The 14912-nt window shown below is 46.1% G+C and overlaps 1 protein-coding gene across 1 annotated transcript; it reads right to left on the reverse strand.

Moving 5' to 3' along the window:
• Positions 1-12118: 12118 nt before the first annotated feature.
• Positions 12119-14046, reverse strand: LOC123124267 (uncharacterized). The gene has a single exon (XM_044544919.1). It carries the CDS (start codon positions 13947-13949, stop codon positions 12384-12386), a length of 1566 nt encoding a protein of 521 aa, XP_044400854.1. The 5' UTR covers positions 13950-14046; the 3' UTR covers positions 12119-12383.
• Between the last annotated feature and the right edge of the window lie 866 nt (positions 14047-14912).

The raw sequence follows: 14912 nt of genomic DNA on the forward strand, positions 1-14912 counted from the left end.
GACGGTTGTTTGTCAAACTCTCATTTTGGAGAAAATCTGGATGAGTTTGGGTTTATTGTAGTTGTTTATGACTGATCTGTTTAGAGAGAAATCTGGCTGTGGTTTTAGCACACACAGTTACGATATTCTGTAGAACTAAAGTTGCTTCAGCATGTAACGGCTGCCACAGGACAGCATCCATAAGGGCATGTACAATGGTGGCAGCACCTAGGTACTGCCCCAGCCCAGCCACATGAGCACATACTGCTGAAGCACCGTTTAATTTCGCATACACCCAGTGCACCTGTAACCCCATGACGTGAGCCACCATATGGATGGATGAGCGTCCGGACGACATCTCTCTCTTTCTTTCTCTCGCTCATTGCTTTTTCTACTCGAGCAACTAGTTCTTCTGCAAGCTACACTGACACGTTTGAGGCATCTATTTTTAGTCCACGGTGGCATCCGAACCTAGTTGGCACATGGGGCACTAGGTCTAGGGCTATGCATTGGGCATGCCCAAATGTGCTCATCAAGTTCAGGAAAATATACATGCTCATCTTTTTGTAGGGAAACATGGATGCATCTTTTTTTTTGTTCTCGCGGTCTTGGGGATCTCCCACTGTGACATCTGTGATGATGAATTGATGACTGTTTCAATGGATCGCTAGTAGGAGTATTTCTAGCTGATAAATTGCATGTTTTCACCGTTTTTATTGCCACACACGAACATACTCCATCACTAGCTCAACAAAATTCAAAATGTCTGTACCAAGTTATCTCAATCAGGCATCAATGCACAACAATCCATTCATGGCTTGCATAGACTTGCTATTCTGTGCAAATTTAAACTATTTTCAACATTTGATGCCTGATCCGCGACCAATTCCTTCCCGTCAAGCAGTGGCCCAGCAGCTTGTCGGCTCCCCATTGCCGGTCATAAAGTGCGACGATTGCCCGTGGCACGTGACGTGCCGAGTTTCGATCACGCCAGAACATCCCGGATGGGTGTTCTCCAAGTGCCAAAAAGATGGCGTGAGTGCGTCTTTTTATCTGGTTGTTTATCGGATTCAGCGCAATTTGTAGATCATTGTTTGCTCAAATTTGTGTGTAGGATGGATGCGAGTCTTGGTATTGGGGAGAAGATCACATCGATCTACTGATAGTGAGAAATTTGATAGATGTTCGTGCACTCCTTGCTAGAGTAGAGACTAGAGGTGGCGCAATGTCAAATTATGTGAAACTGAAGAAGAAAGAAGTGTGCAAGCTCGAGAAGCCAATTGAGAGAATAAACAATGAAGACTTAGAGATAATATTAATCCAACTAGTGGGAGCAGTTATGAAATTTGGATTTCTATTCAAATGTATTTCTGGACAGAGGGAGTATAATCGTGATTCTTGTTTTCTTTGTTTCATTCTTGTAGCAAAGAATTGATGAACTATGTACTCTGATAATTATGTACTCCGATGTATTCCCTCCGCTCATAAATATCAGTCCTTTTTGAGCTTTCAATATGGACTACACACGGATGTATATAGACGTAGTTTAGAGTTTCAATTCAATTATTTTGCTCCGTATATAGTCCATATTGGAATCTATAAAAAAGACTTATATTTAGAAACGAAGGGAGTATAAAATGTCATTCAATGGAATAAAGAAGCAACGGAATTTTTTTTGGTGGCCAAAAATGAAATGCAAATGACAAAAATAATTTTTACTCCACTAAATAATTTAGAAGATCGGATAGGTCCGGTCAAAAGTTAATGGAGTATAAATACTCCACTAAGCTTACTCAACCGGGTACTCCTCTATTATTTAGGGGATCAGCTATTTTTTAGGGATCGGCTACAGTTGCTTTGACTATGTGATGTTGGGAAAATAGGGAGAAAAAAGGGACAGATTTTGTGGTGCTGTACTGGTATATGTGTGTGTGCTCTCGTCTCAAATCAGAGCTTGAATACAGTGTGAGATGAATTGGGAAGCGTAGAACCCTTCGTCTGGGCCGCATTGTATTATATAGAGAGCATGCCGTGGCTTATAAGGGAGGGATCGATCGAGAGAAAGAGGAGATCGATCCGTTCGGTTACAGGAGGTTTAACAGAAGAAGAGATAAGAGGAGATAAGAGTACAAAGTTTAAACTACTCTCCTATCTCTATACGATGTATTCTAACATTCCCCCTCAATCTGAACCGAGTGATCTTTACCAAGGTTAAGTTTGTTCTTGAATTCATTCAATCTTCCTGTAGTAAGAGGTTTTGTGAAGCCATCAGCAAGTTGATCACCAGTTGGTATAAACCGAATATCAAGTAGCTTGCGAGCTACTCTTTCTCTGACAAAGTGAAAATCAACTTCAATATGTTTGGTTCATGCATGGAAAACAGGATTAGCTGAGAGATAGGTTGCACCAATATTATCACACCATAACCTCGCAGCTTGTGGAGCCTTGATCCCAAGCTCATATAACAGAGTCTGTATCCACATTACCTCAGCTGTAACATTAGCCAAAGCTTTATACTCAGCCTCTGTACTGGATCTAGAAACAGTGGCCTGTTTTCTTGCACTCCATGACACAAGATTTGTTCCCAGAAACACAGCAAAACCACCTGTGGACCTTTCTGTCATTAGCACACCCTGCCCAGTCTGCATCAGAATAGGCAGTAACAAGCATAGACATTGACTTGGTAATCTGAAGTCCAAGACCTTTTGAGTATTTAAGATACCTTAAAATCCTTTTTACTGTAGTCCAGTGTGTTGTTCTAGGTGCATGCAAATATTGACAAACTTTATTGACAGAGTAAGAAATATCAGGACGTGTAAGGGTCAAATACTGTAAGCACCAACAACACTTCTGTATTTTGTTGCATCATCTGATCCAAGTGCTTCTCCACTTTCAATTGTAAGTTTTTCTGAAGTTGAAATTGGTGTACTCACAGGTTTGCAATTTTCCAATCCTACTCTCTTGAGTATATCAGTGGTATATTTTTCTTGTGTAAGAAGTATTCCATCCTTTATCTGTTTAACTTCTATACCAAGAAAATAATGAAGATCACCTAAGTCTTTGAGAGCAAATTCCAGCTTCAGATCCTTAAGTAAACAAGTGGTAGCATGTGCACTTGAACTAGCAACAATTATATCATCAACATAAACGAGCACAAATATAGTGATCTTATCTTTATGATACACTAGTAGAAAACAGGGCTTTGGTTCGGCCAGAAAAGAGCATTAATCCCAGTTGCATTACGAACCGGGACTAATGTGAGCATTAGTCCCGGTTCGAGCGGCTAGGGCACCGTACAGGCATTAGTCCCGGTTCAAATGGGACCTTTAGTCCCGGTTGGTGCCACGAACCGGGACTAAAGGGTGCGATGCCCATTAGTACCGGTTCGTGGCACCAACCGGTACTAAAGGTTAGACCTTTAGTCCCGGTTCGAGCCACCAACCGATACTAATGGGATTTGAGGCATTAGTACCGGTTCATGGCACGAACCGGTACTAAAGGTCCCATTTTCAAACTCTACCCCCCCGTGGATCGCCTTTTCAGTTTTGTAAAAAGCAAAAGAAAATGATAAAAACTTCAAAAATTAAAATCCTTCCAGATGTAGTTATGTTACTACATGTACTAGTTAGGAAAATTTAAAAACTTAAATTTGGACATGTTTTGCAAAAAGTGTAGGGAAAATGTAAAACGGCTATAACTTTTGCATACGATGTCAGGAAAAACGTATAATATATCAAAATGTTCAGCACGAAAATCCGGATCCGATTTTGACCGCCTATGGCCTGTTTGCAAATTTTTAGAATCCTCAAATTCTAAAAGGAAAAAAAGTTATGCTCAAATTTCAGTTTTTTTTTTGAATTTTTGTTAAATCTGGTCAAACTATGGTCAAACTACTTATTCAAGAAGTATTAGTGTTACTAAATAATTATTCAAGAATATTAGTGTTACTAAATAATTATTTCCATTTTTTTGAATTTTGGTCAAATCTGGTCAAACTGTGGTCAAACAATGGTCAAACTAATTATTCAAGAAATATTAGTGTTACTATAATTATTTCAGTTTTTTTAATGTTGGTCAAATCTGGTCAAACTATGGTCGACTTGGAAACGAGGGAGAATAGAACCCGGAAGTTAAGCATGCTCAGGCTGGAGTAGTGAGAGGATGGGTGACCGTCCGGGAAGTTAGATGATTTGGAATGATGAGGGGTGATTAGAGATTAGAGGTTAAATTGAGCAGTGATGAGGGGTGATTAGAGATTAGAGGTTAAAATAATTCAGAAATTTGAAATTCAAAAAAAATCATAAAATTTCCTTTAGTACCGGTTGGTGTTACCAACCGGGACTAAAGATGGACCTCCAGGCAGCGGCCACGTAGAGGGCCTTTAGTCCCGGTTCGTGTAAGAACCGGGACTAAAGGGGGAGGCTTTAGTAACGACCCTTTAGTCCCGGTTCCAGAACCGGGACTAAAGGCCCTTATGAACCAGGACTAAAGGCCCTTTTCTACTAGTGATAAAAGAACAATGAGGTATCTGCTTTAGATGGTGTAAACCCAAGTTGTTGTAGTTGCATGTTTAACCTGGAGTACCAAGCTCTTGGGGCCTTTTTCAAACCATATAAAGCCTTATCCAACTTACAGACATAGTGTGGTGCACTTTGATCCTCATATCCTGGTGGTTGCCGCATGAAAACTTCTTCCTCAAGAACACCATGAAGAAACGCGCTCTGAACATCTAGCTGTCGTAAACTCCAACCTCTGGAAACAGCAATAGACAGTACAAGTCGAATGGTAGCTGATTTAATAACAGGACTAAAAGTATCTTCATAATCAATACCAAACCTCTATTTGAAACCTTTGGCAACTAGTCTAGCCTTGTACCTGTCTATGCTTCCATCAGATTTTCTCTTTATCTTATATACCCATTTACAATCTATGACATTATGACCCTGCTTTGGTGGTACTAAATGCCATGTTTTATTTTTCATGAGTGCATCATATTCATGATCCATAGCTTCTTTCCAATCTTTATGTGCAAGAGCATCATGCAAACGAGTTGGTTCCCCAATATTACTGAGAAAAGCATGCTTAAATTTGTCATACCTGACCGTACCATCAGTGTATTCTTTTTCCTTGATAATACATGACTGTGATCTGGTGTGCCGGCGCGGAACTGTTGGTGCTGTGGGCGCAGGCGCAGAAAATCCCGGTTCAGGAGCTGGCACGGGAGATCCTGTTGCCGACGGTGGTGTAGAAGCAGGTGCAGAAGATCCCGGCTCCTGATCCGAGAAGGATGCCCGCGTAGAGGCTGTAGCGGATCCCGGCGCGTGATCCATGGGGGATCCAGGCGCGTGATCCAAGGTGGGTCCAGGCCCCACAGGCGCATCGCTGTCGTCGGCTGGGTCGAGGCGCAGACTCCCAGCGTTCGGCGCGCCACGTGGAGACACGGTTTCCCCCACGCGGGGGCAGGCGCTTTGGCTGGCGGGGTCCACCAGATGCAGCCGGTCGGCCACATCCGCCTCGGGAGCACTGGCAGCCACCGGATTGGCTGCATGAGAATCCGCCTCGGAGATGCGCGGATCAGCGCTGGATCGCGCGTCGCCGCTGCTGTCAGGAAGACCAGCCTCGTGTTCTGCGCCAAGTTTGTCCTTTCCTGCACACATAAAATCACAGCCTGGACCTGCACATATATCATCAGAACCACCGGTTTGAATGGAATTTTGCACACGGTCAGCTTTATGTAATTCACCCCCGTGATCTGAAAGAAGTGCTATCTCAGCACGAAGAAGGGCTCCGGCGTTTGGACGAAGTTTGGCAAATGGAAAGAGGGTTTCATCAAACACAACATCCCAAGAAATATAGATTCGTCCAGTTGCAACTTCTAGGCATTTATAACCTTTGTGAAGATTGCTATAGCCAATAAAAACGCATTGAGTAGAACGAAACTCAAGTTTATGACGATTGTATGGACGCAAGTTGGGATAGCAAGCACACCCAAATATTTTGAGAAAGTTGTAGTCGGGTTTTTGATGATAGAGGCGCTCCAATGGAGTGACATTGCCAATAATTTTGCTAGGAAGACGGTTTATAAGATAGGTGGCAGTGATAAAGGCTTCGTCCCAATATTTGAGAGGCATGGATGCATGAGCAAGAAGGGATAAACCAACTTCAACATTGTGACGGTGTTTCCGTTCAGCGGAGCCGTTCTGTTGATGAGCATGAGGACAAGAAACATGATGTTCAATGCCTATGCTATGGAAAAAAGAGTTGAGTTTTTCATACTCCCCTCCCCAGTCACTTTGAACTGTCAAAAAATTTCGATCAAAGTGTCGTTCAACAAGTTTTTGAAACTCTTGAAACACAGAGAAAATCTCATATTTGTACTTGAGCAAATAAATCCATGTAAAATTGCTATAATCATCAATGAAACTGACATAGTATTTCTTTCTGCCAAAGGAATCTCTTGCATGACCCCATACATCACTGAAAATAAGTTCTAAAGGAGCATGAGATATACTATTCGACTTGGGATAAGGAAGTTGGTGACTCTTGGCATATTGACAAGCTTCACAAAAAGACTCACTAATTGAACTATGTGACAACGAGAGATTGCCTTTATTGACTACTTGTTTAACAATGATCGAAGATGGATGTCCTAATCTTTGATGCCACCTTGCCAAAGAGGGCTTGATAACGGAGAAAACATGACGACGCTTGCGACTAAGTGCTCCGGATGTGATGGGGTAGAGACCTCCAATGCATCTACCGTGATGAAGGAGTTCCCTCGTTGCCTGATCCTTGATAAAAAAATAACGAGGGTGGGTTTCAAAGAAGACGTTATTGTCATGAGCTAAACGAGACATGGATGCAAGGTTTTTATCAGCTTGAGGCACATGAAGGACATCTTTTAGGACTAGATCACGTTTAAGTGTAGGGGAATTAATAAGAGCTTGACCAATGTGTTGAATATCCATACCTCCACCGCTTGCGGTGTGAATTTGATCGCCGCCATGGTACTGTTCACGGAGAGCAAGTTGTTCTAGCTCACTTGTGACATGATCCGTGGCACCAGAGTCCACGTACCACACCCCTTCTCCTCCTTGTTCACGCATGGCCACAGCAACATGTTTAGCATCAGGAACGAAGTTCTCATCATAGCGATGTCAGCAGTCCAAGACTTCATGGCCCGGCTTCTTGCAGAGCTGGCAGCGAGGACGTGCTCGGGAAGAAGAAGGGCGGCTGTTGTTGTTGTTGTTGAAGCCGCCACCCCCGGCCCTGTTGTTGTAGTTGCTGCCGCCGCTGCCACCGGTGGTTGGTGTAGCCAGCGCTGCCGTTGTTGGAGTAGTCGGCGTTGCCGCGCCCACGGCCGCCGCGTTGCCCCTGGTGACCGCGCCCACGGCCGCGGCCACCGGAGATAGAGTTGGCGGAGGACTTCCGGATGTTGACGCCGTGAAGAAGGCTGAGGCGGGCGTCGAAGCTCAAGAGCTGACTGTATAGCTCCTGAATGGTGATCGGCTCCACCCGAGCGGCGAGGGCGGAGACCACAGGGTTGTAGTCCATGTCGAGGCCGGCGAGGATTTTGGACACGATCTCTGGATCGGAGAGCGCGGCGACGGTGCAGGCGACTTCATCGGTGAGACTTTTAATTTTTCCAAGGTATTCTGCCATAGACATGTTACCTTTTTGAAGATTCGTGAGCTCAATGCACGTGTTGATTCCTTGAGCTTGGCTTTGAGCAGCAAACATGGCATGGATAGCACTCCATACTTCAGCCGGCGTCGAGAGCGTTGCGACCTGTGCGAGGATCTCGCGGGATAGGGATCCCATCAAGAATCCTTGGAGCTGCTGCTGCTGTGCATACCAGAGGGATCGTGCGAAGTTGACTACCTATTCGTCCTTGCCGTCCTTGGTGATGGTGAGCGTGGCCGGCAGTGGCGGGCTCTGCACGTTGAGGTGATGTTCCATCTGGGCCCCCTTGATCTGGGGCAGCACAATGGCTTTCCAGAGCAGGAAGTTGCCCCTCGTGAGCTTCTCTTGGGGTGGCGATCCGAGTAGGGAGGTGTTGGTGGAGGTGGAGGAAGAGGAGGCAAAAGCGGATGATGATGATGTGGTGAGCGTACCCATGGTGCTGGCCATCATGGCGGCGGTGGTGGTGGACATGCTGCTCGATCGCTGCAGTAGCTAGATGCGATCTATTCCTGACCTATTGAGGAAGAGGCTCTGATACCATGTGAGATGAATTGGGAAGCGTAGAACCCTTCGTCTGGGCCGCATTGTATTATATAGAGAGCATGCCGTGGCTTACAAGGGAGGGATCGATCGAGAGAAAGAGGAGATCGATCCGTTCGGTTACAGGAGGTTTAACAGAAGAAGAGATAAGAGGAGATAAGAGTACAAAGTTTAAACTACTCTCCTATCTCTGTACAATGTATTCTAACATACAGCACTACTTATGTTTGTGATTCACAAGTTTATGACCTGGAACCGGCAGCATATAGCAGAAATTAGCAGATGTAGACAGGATAATATAGAAGGAAAATGCAAATCAGGCTAAAGATCACGATGCCGAACATTTTCCCCTGCGCTTCCTTTCTCTCAGGAAACATAAGCTTGTAAGCGAGCGAGATCACAGGCTAAATATCAACAAGGATTCCAAGGTCACCAGTGCAGAATTTTACATAACCTGACTAACAGTAAATTGCATTTGCTCAACTCTATAAACAGTGGCGGAGCTAGACGAAAATGTCGGGGGGCTAAAGAGAAAACATGCATGCTTGGGGACTACACTTTCTTGTATTTAAGATCCCAAAATATTTTTTCTTCAGTAATTATATCAAGGCTAGGGGGGGCACAGCCCCCCAAAGACACATAGCTCCGCCGACTATAAAACAACTTGATCAGCAAGTAAGTTAAGTCTAGGAAACTACCTGCCTAGTATGCTGAAACCTCTTAGCCCAGCAACTAATAGATAAAAACTTAGCCCAGCAACCAACTCCGAAAACTGCTTGATGAGAAACAAACTACCTAGTAACTTGTAGAGAAATAGCAGGAACTACTGATAAAATCCTGAAACTTAGCCCAGCTACCAACATTTCTGTCATAAGCTGGAAGCTAACCGAGGTGAGTTCATGAGTCAGCCGAAAAGGTAGGAATATCTTTATGACATCCGTCAAACACAACATGCAGTCAATCAATCATGCACACAACACAATGATGAGCAGAAGCAACTGACCTGCAGATCAAACCCATCATAGGATCATCCAGTTTACTACTACACCTTAGAGACGGACCAGAAACAAAATGATCAGCGTAAGTTCACGAGTCCAAACTGAAAGGGGGATACCAAGGATTTTCAGTTAGCAATTTAGCATGATCCTATAGAGCTTTCGCGCTGCATAATCCATGGTACAAAACACAGAATATGCAGATGGTAAGGATGAGCGGAGCAAACAAACTGAAGTACACAAACCATCACATGATCATCTGCAAGAAACAAGAACGAAACGATCATTCCAGTGAGTTTGGGGCATCCGTGCATGTGCATGTGCCTGATTGATGATTACACACACGCATTTCAAACAGAATCCTACCAACTGAACAACATTCCTTCTATGCATGCATCCATAGGATGAAAATTGGATGTGAATTGAGCAATCTAATCAGTAACTGAAGCGTGCAGTAACAAAATTAGCACAAGCAACAACATAAGTTCAGCAAACAGTGGGAACAGAGCAACAAGAAGATCAACCAAATTTGCACCAAAACTCATTCAAGTCGTACTGGATAAGCTAGGCAACAACCATTCGGTGCCACAGAATGTGATCAGACGTAGAACAACACGGTACTCATCACGATCGAGTGCCCAATCTCTCATCTCAACCTCTATGAACTAAACGGCTGCCCAAATCTCTCACATCCAGATCAAATCATCACATGATCATCCAGTCTACATCTTAAGAGAACACACAATCAAGATGATAACCATAAGTTCAGGAGTCAAAACCAACAGGGGAATATCAAATATTTTCAGTTAGCTTGATCCTCTGTGTCTGTGTGACATTTGCGCTGCATAACACAGAAGTATGCAGATGGCAATGATTATGAGAACAAACTGAAGTGCACAAAGATCCTGCATGTCAAACCATCACAAGATCATTTGTGTTGTCGATCATCTGGGAAAGGATCATCATAGATTATTCAAAAAAAAATCTTAAAATTCTTTACAAACAACAGGATTATCTGCAAACTGAATGTAGTACTAGATCTTAACACGATAAAAACAAAACTATCATTGCAGCAAGTTTCGGGCATCCGTGCCTGTGCCTTATCAAACACACATGCGGTTCAAAACTTCAAACAGAATCTTACTTATCTGTACCAAAATATAAGACGTTTTTGTAGTTCAACTTAAACTACAAAAACGTCTATATTTTGGTACAGAGGGAGTACCAACTGAACCACATTCCCATGCATGCACTGAGACAGCAAGATTCAGAATAAAAGTTGGAAATAAACGGGGCCATCTTAAACACTAGCTGACGCATGAGGGAACGAAATTAGCACAAGCAACACAAACAAATGCATTCAGTGTAAGCAGAAATCTCCAGAGTACATGCATGTAATCTGAAAATTTTCCTATGCAGTTTCTTTCCTTGTCTCAAAAAACACATGAAAGTGAGCGAGATTACTGGCTAAAAACCATCATGAGACCTTTATCGGTGCAGACTATTACAGAAACTGCAAGTTGTATTTGCACAACTCTAGAAAACAGCTTGATCAGCAAGTAAGCTGAAACTAGTTGCATTTGCATTTTCAAGGAAACTACCTTCATGCTACCTAGTATGCTGAAACTTAGCCCAGCAACCAACTCTTGACAACTACTTAATCAGACACAACTCTATGAAACAAACTACCACCATTGATGAAATACTGAAACATAGCCGAGCAGCACACGATATTTCTGTCATACAGTGTAATCTAAGTGAGGTAAAGTTCATGAGTCAAAACAAGCATATAAAGTTGATCAATGATGTACACAGCTGTGACAATAACTAACTGAAGTATATAAAGAAACAGCAGATCAAATCATGACATCCAATTTACATCTAACATAGCAGAAACAAAATTATCACTCATGACTCATGAGTCAAAACCGAAGGGGAATATCAAAAAAATTCAGTAAGCATGTATGACATTTGCGCTGCATGATCCATGGTGCAAGACACAGAATATGCAGATGGTATGGATGACAGAACAAACTGAGGTACACAAAGGTCATGCAGATCAAAACCATCACAAGATCATATGCAAACTCAGTTTAGTACTAGTATATCTTAACATGACAAGAACAAAATGATCACGGCAGTGTGTTTGTGGCATCCGTGCCTGTGCCAAGGTATGCTAAAACTTAGCTCAGCAACCAACAGAAAGTAACTTAGCCCAAGAACAAGCTCCGGAAAACTGCTCGATGAGACACGAATCTAGGAAACAAACTACCTAGTAACTTCAAGAAAACCGTGTGATGAAACACAATTCAAGGTAAAGTCAGGTTCTGTAGTTGGTCAATCATAACTACTGATAAAATCCTGAAAGTTAGCCCAGCTACCAACATTTCTGTCATAAGCTGGAATTTAACCGAGTTGAGTTCGTCAGTCAAAACCGAAGAGACGGGAATATCAAAGAGTTTCAGTAAGGCTGATCCAGTATCTGAATGACATTCGTCCTACATGATCCACGGTGCAAAAATAGAACATGCAGTCGATCTATCATGCACACCTTAACAGATCAGAACAAGATGAACACCATAAGAGTTCAAGAGCCATAACCGAAAGGGGACTCCCAAAGACATTCAGTTAGCAATTTAGCATGACCAGAACAAACAAACTGAAGTAGACAAAGATCCTGCAGATCAACCATCACAAGATCATCCTGCAGATCAATCATCACAATCGGGTCCTGTGCCTGATCAACAAACACGCACGCTTTTCAATCAGAATCCTAAGAACTGAACAACATTTCTTGTATGTATGCATGCATAGGATGATTCAGAGTAAAAATTCGAAGTGAATTGAGCCATATAAACTGTAACTGATGCATGCAGGAACAAAATTAGCACAAGTAAGAACAGAAGTTCAGCAAACAGTCGGAACAGAGCAACGAGAAGATGAATCAAATTCGCACCAAAATTGATTCAAGTCGTACAGAAGTACTCATCGATAAGCTATGCAACAATCATTCGGTGCCACAAAATGCAATCAGAAGTACTCATCTCTTATCTGAACCTCTATTGAACTAAACGACTGCCCAAATCCGAACCACTACTCCACTACGCACTAGTAGCAGTAAATCCTCCATGGCTAGACTAGAAACATAACAGAGCAAAACGATCGAGACGAGACGTACGCATCGCATCACTCGCCGGGAGCTACTTGCCTCTTGGGAGAGGTGATCGCTGAGGAGGCGCAGTCGCCGAAGGGCTCCCCGACGCCGCAGGTGCCGTTGGTCTGGTCGGTGGCGGACGCGACGGCGAGATCGGCGAGGTGGAGGCGGGGGAACGGCACGTAGACGCCGTGGACGGCGATGCGCGAGTTGACCACCACGTCGGGCTCCTTGATGGGTATGTAGTTGATGCGGACGTCGTCGTTGGAGGAGGCCGAGCCGGTGGCGTAGTGGGTGATGACGAGGCTCTGGCCCTCGCCGGCCAGCGTGGGGAGGACCGTGCCGGGGCGGAGGCGGTGGAGGTCTGCGCGCGTGAGGCGGTGGTTGGGGACGATGTGGAAGCGCACCGCCGAGACGTAGTCGTGGCCTCCGCCGACGAAGATGGCCGGGTCGTCGAGCGCGAAGAGCGTCAGGTTGGCGAACTTCTCGAGCTCGGCGAACTTGACGCGCATGGCCAGCGCCATGAAGCCGTAGCCCCCGTCGCGGAGTCGCGCCATGGCGTCGCGGATCATGATGCGCACCACGGAGGCAGCGGTGGCCGCGGAGGATGCGGCGGAGCGGCCGGTGAGGTGATGGTGGTGCGGGCCGTCAAAGCAGGAGTGCGTGAGCGGGCGCAGGAAGCCGTGGAGGCCGTGGACGACGTAGCGGCCGTCGTTGTAGAGCTCGGGGTGGGACACCTCGACGCCGTCGGCGTAGATCCTGGCGTAGTGGATGCCGAAGGGGCCCCGCTCGGTGGCGACCTTGATGCAGAAGCCGACGGAGGCGGAGGGGATCTTCATGGTGGCTGCGGCGGCGAGCTCGGAGTAGGGGTAGTAGCCCATGGCGATGTGCTGCTCGAGGAGGTGGCGGCGCGAGCACATGGGGCAGGCGGCCTGGAGGAAGGCGTCGGGGGCCGCGAAGACGGTGATGGCCCCGGGCCACCTCGCGAGCGGCGGCGCGTGGGCGAGGAGCGGCGCCTCCGACGCCATCTCGTTGTACCCCAGCGAGGTGAGCACCCTCGCGAGCTGCTGCAGCCCCTGCTCGGCGTCGGACACGGCGGGAGGCGGAGGCGGGGTCGCGGTCGTCGCCACCGTGGCAGGGAGCGGGAGAAGCGTGCTGGTCGTCGCTGTCGTCGCTGCAGCGGGCGTCGTCGGCGCGGACCCCTCCTCCTGCGGCTGCGGCGTCGCCTCCGCGAGATTCGGCACCGGGAGGACGAGCGTGGGAGGCGGTGATGCCGCTTCGGCCTGGGGCGGCACGAGCGGAGCGGGACGGGCCTCCGCCGCGTCCGTGGCCTGCGCGTCGGCGAGGATGGGGTCGACGTCGACGGCGGAGAGCAGGGACTGGCTGTCGGCGTGGAGGTGGTTTTGGTGCATGGAGGGCGCGGCGCTAGGGACGGGGTGGAAGTGGGCGGTGGCCGTGCCGAACGGCGAGCGGTGGTGGTGGGGGTGGGCGCGGGCGGAGGCGGTGGCGGTCTCCGGCGAGTGGGTGGCGGAGGCGGTGGATAGCACGAGGAGGAGGAGGAGGAGGAGGAGGGGTAGGTGGTGAAGACGGAGAGCCATGGCTGGCTGAACTGGTGCCAAGGAAGGAACGAACTGGAATGGGGATGGGGATGGATCCGGAGGGGGCTATAAAGCGTAGCCGGCCGCGGTGATGGGATGGCAGGGGAGAGAGCGGCGTCACGTCACCAGGTCACGTCACTCACAACCGTCTTGTGGATTGCATTTCAAATTTGTGCAAGTCGAAATGAACACAAGCGGGTCTGTTTTTCTTCGTCGACGGCGTCAACCGGAGACGGTGGATCCAGGGCTCGAGTTGCACCGGGTCCGTTTCGTGTCCACGCCAATGCAAATGACCATTAGTGCACAGTTCCTAATAGCACAACCGAAGCTTGCCGCCATAAGCATGATTACATGATTTGGTTGATGAACTTTAAATGCAAATATCCGATAACGATATATTTTGTATACAAACTATTTGCACAATTACAATCGCTTATGAGATTACCGGTTTTATGTTTAAGATCTTTTAGTCGAAAAAGACATACTTATATTTGACATGTTTATTTTATCTTGGCAATGTTGTGTGGCATACTTGCAAAGAATGCTCTCCTTCGTCAGAAAGTGGTTCATAGAGCAATTGATGTATGCCGAAAACAAAACCACCTCATAAAAAACGTCCAAAAGGATGCCTCCTTGCTTGGTTGAATTTTATCACGAGACTTGCATGTGTATGTTCAAATGGTCTTCTACAAATAAATATGGCACATGTTTTGATCCTATTGGAACTAGTACTCCTGATATTGATGGTTGCTTTTACACGGTGTGAGAGATGCATAATTCAAGAGGACGCAAGTGTTTGTTGAGCAAGCCAGTACGTTGCAATACAACTTCTACTCTCTCTTTTTTTATCTTTGGACGCAATGGCAACTCAGAAAAATGGTCAAATTATCTGGTCTGAGATTGTTGAAACACGTGAGTTCCTTTGCAGGGACAAATGTCAGGAAGTAGCAAGCTACAAGCTGA

Source organism: Triticum aestivum, chromosome 5D, assembly GCF_018294505.1.
Source record: "Triticum aestivum cultivar Chinese Spring chromosome 5D, IWGSC CS RefSeq v2.1, whole genome shotgun sequence".
Lineage (NCBI taxonomy): Eukaryota > Viridiplantae > Streptophyta > Magnoliopsida > Poales > Poaceae > Triticum > Triticum aestivum.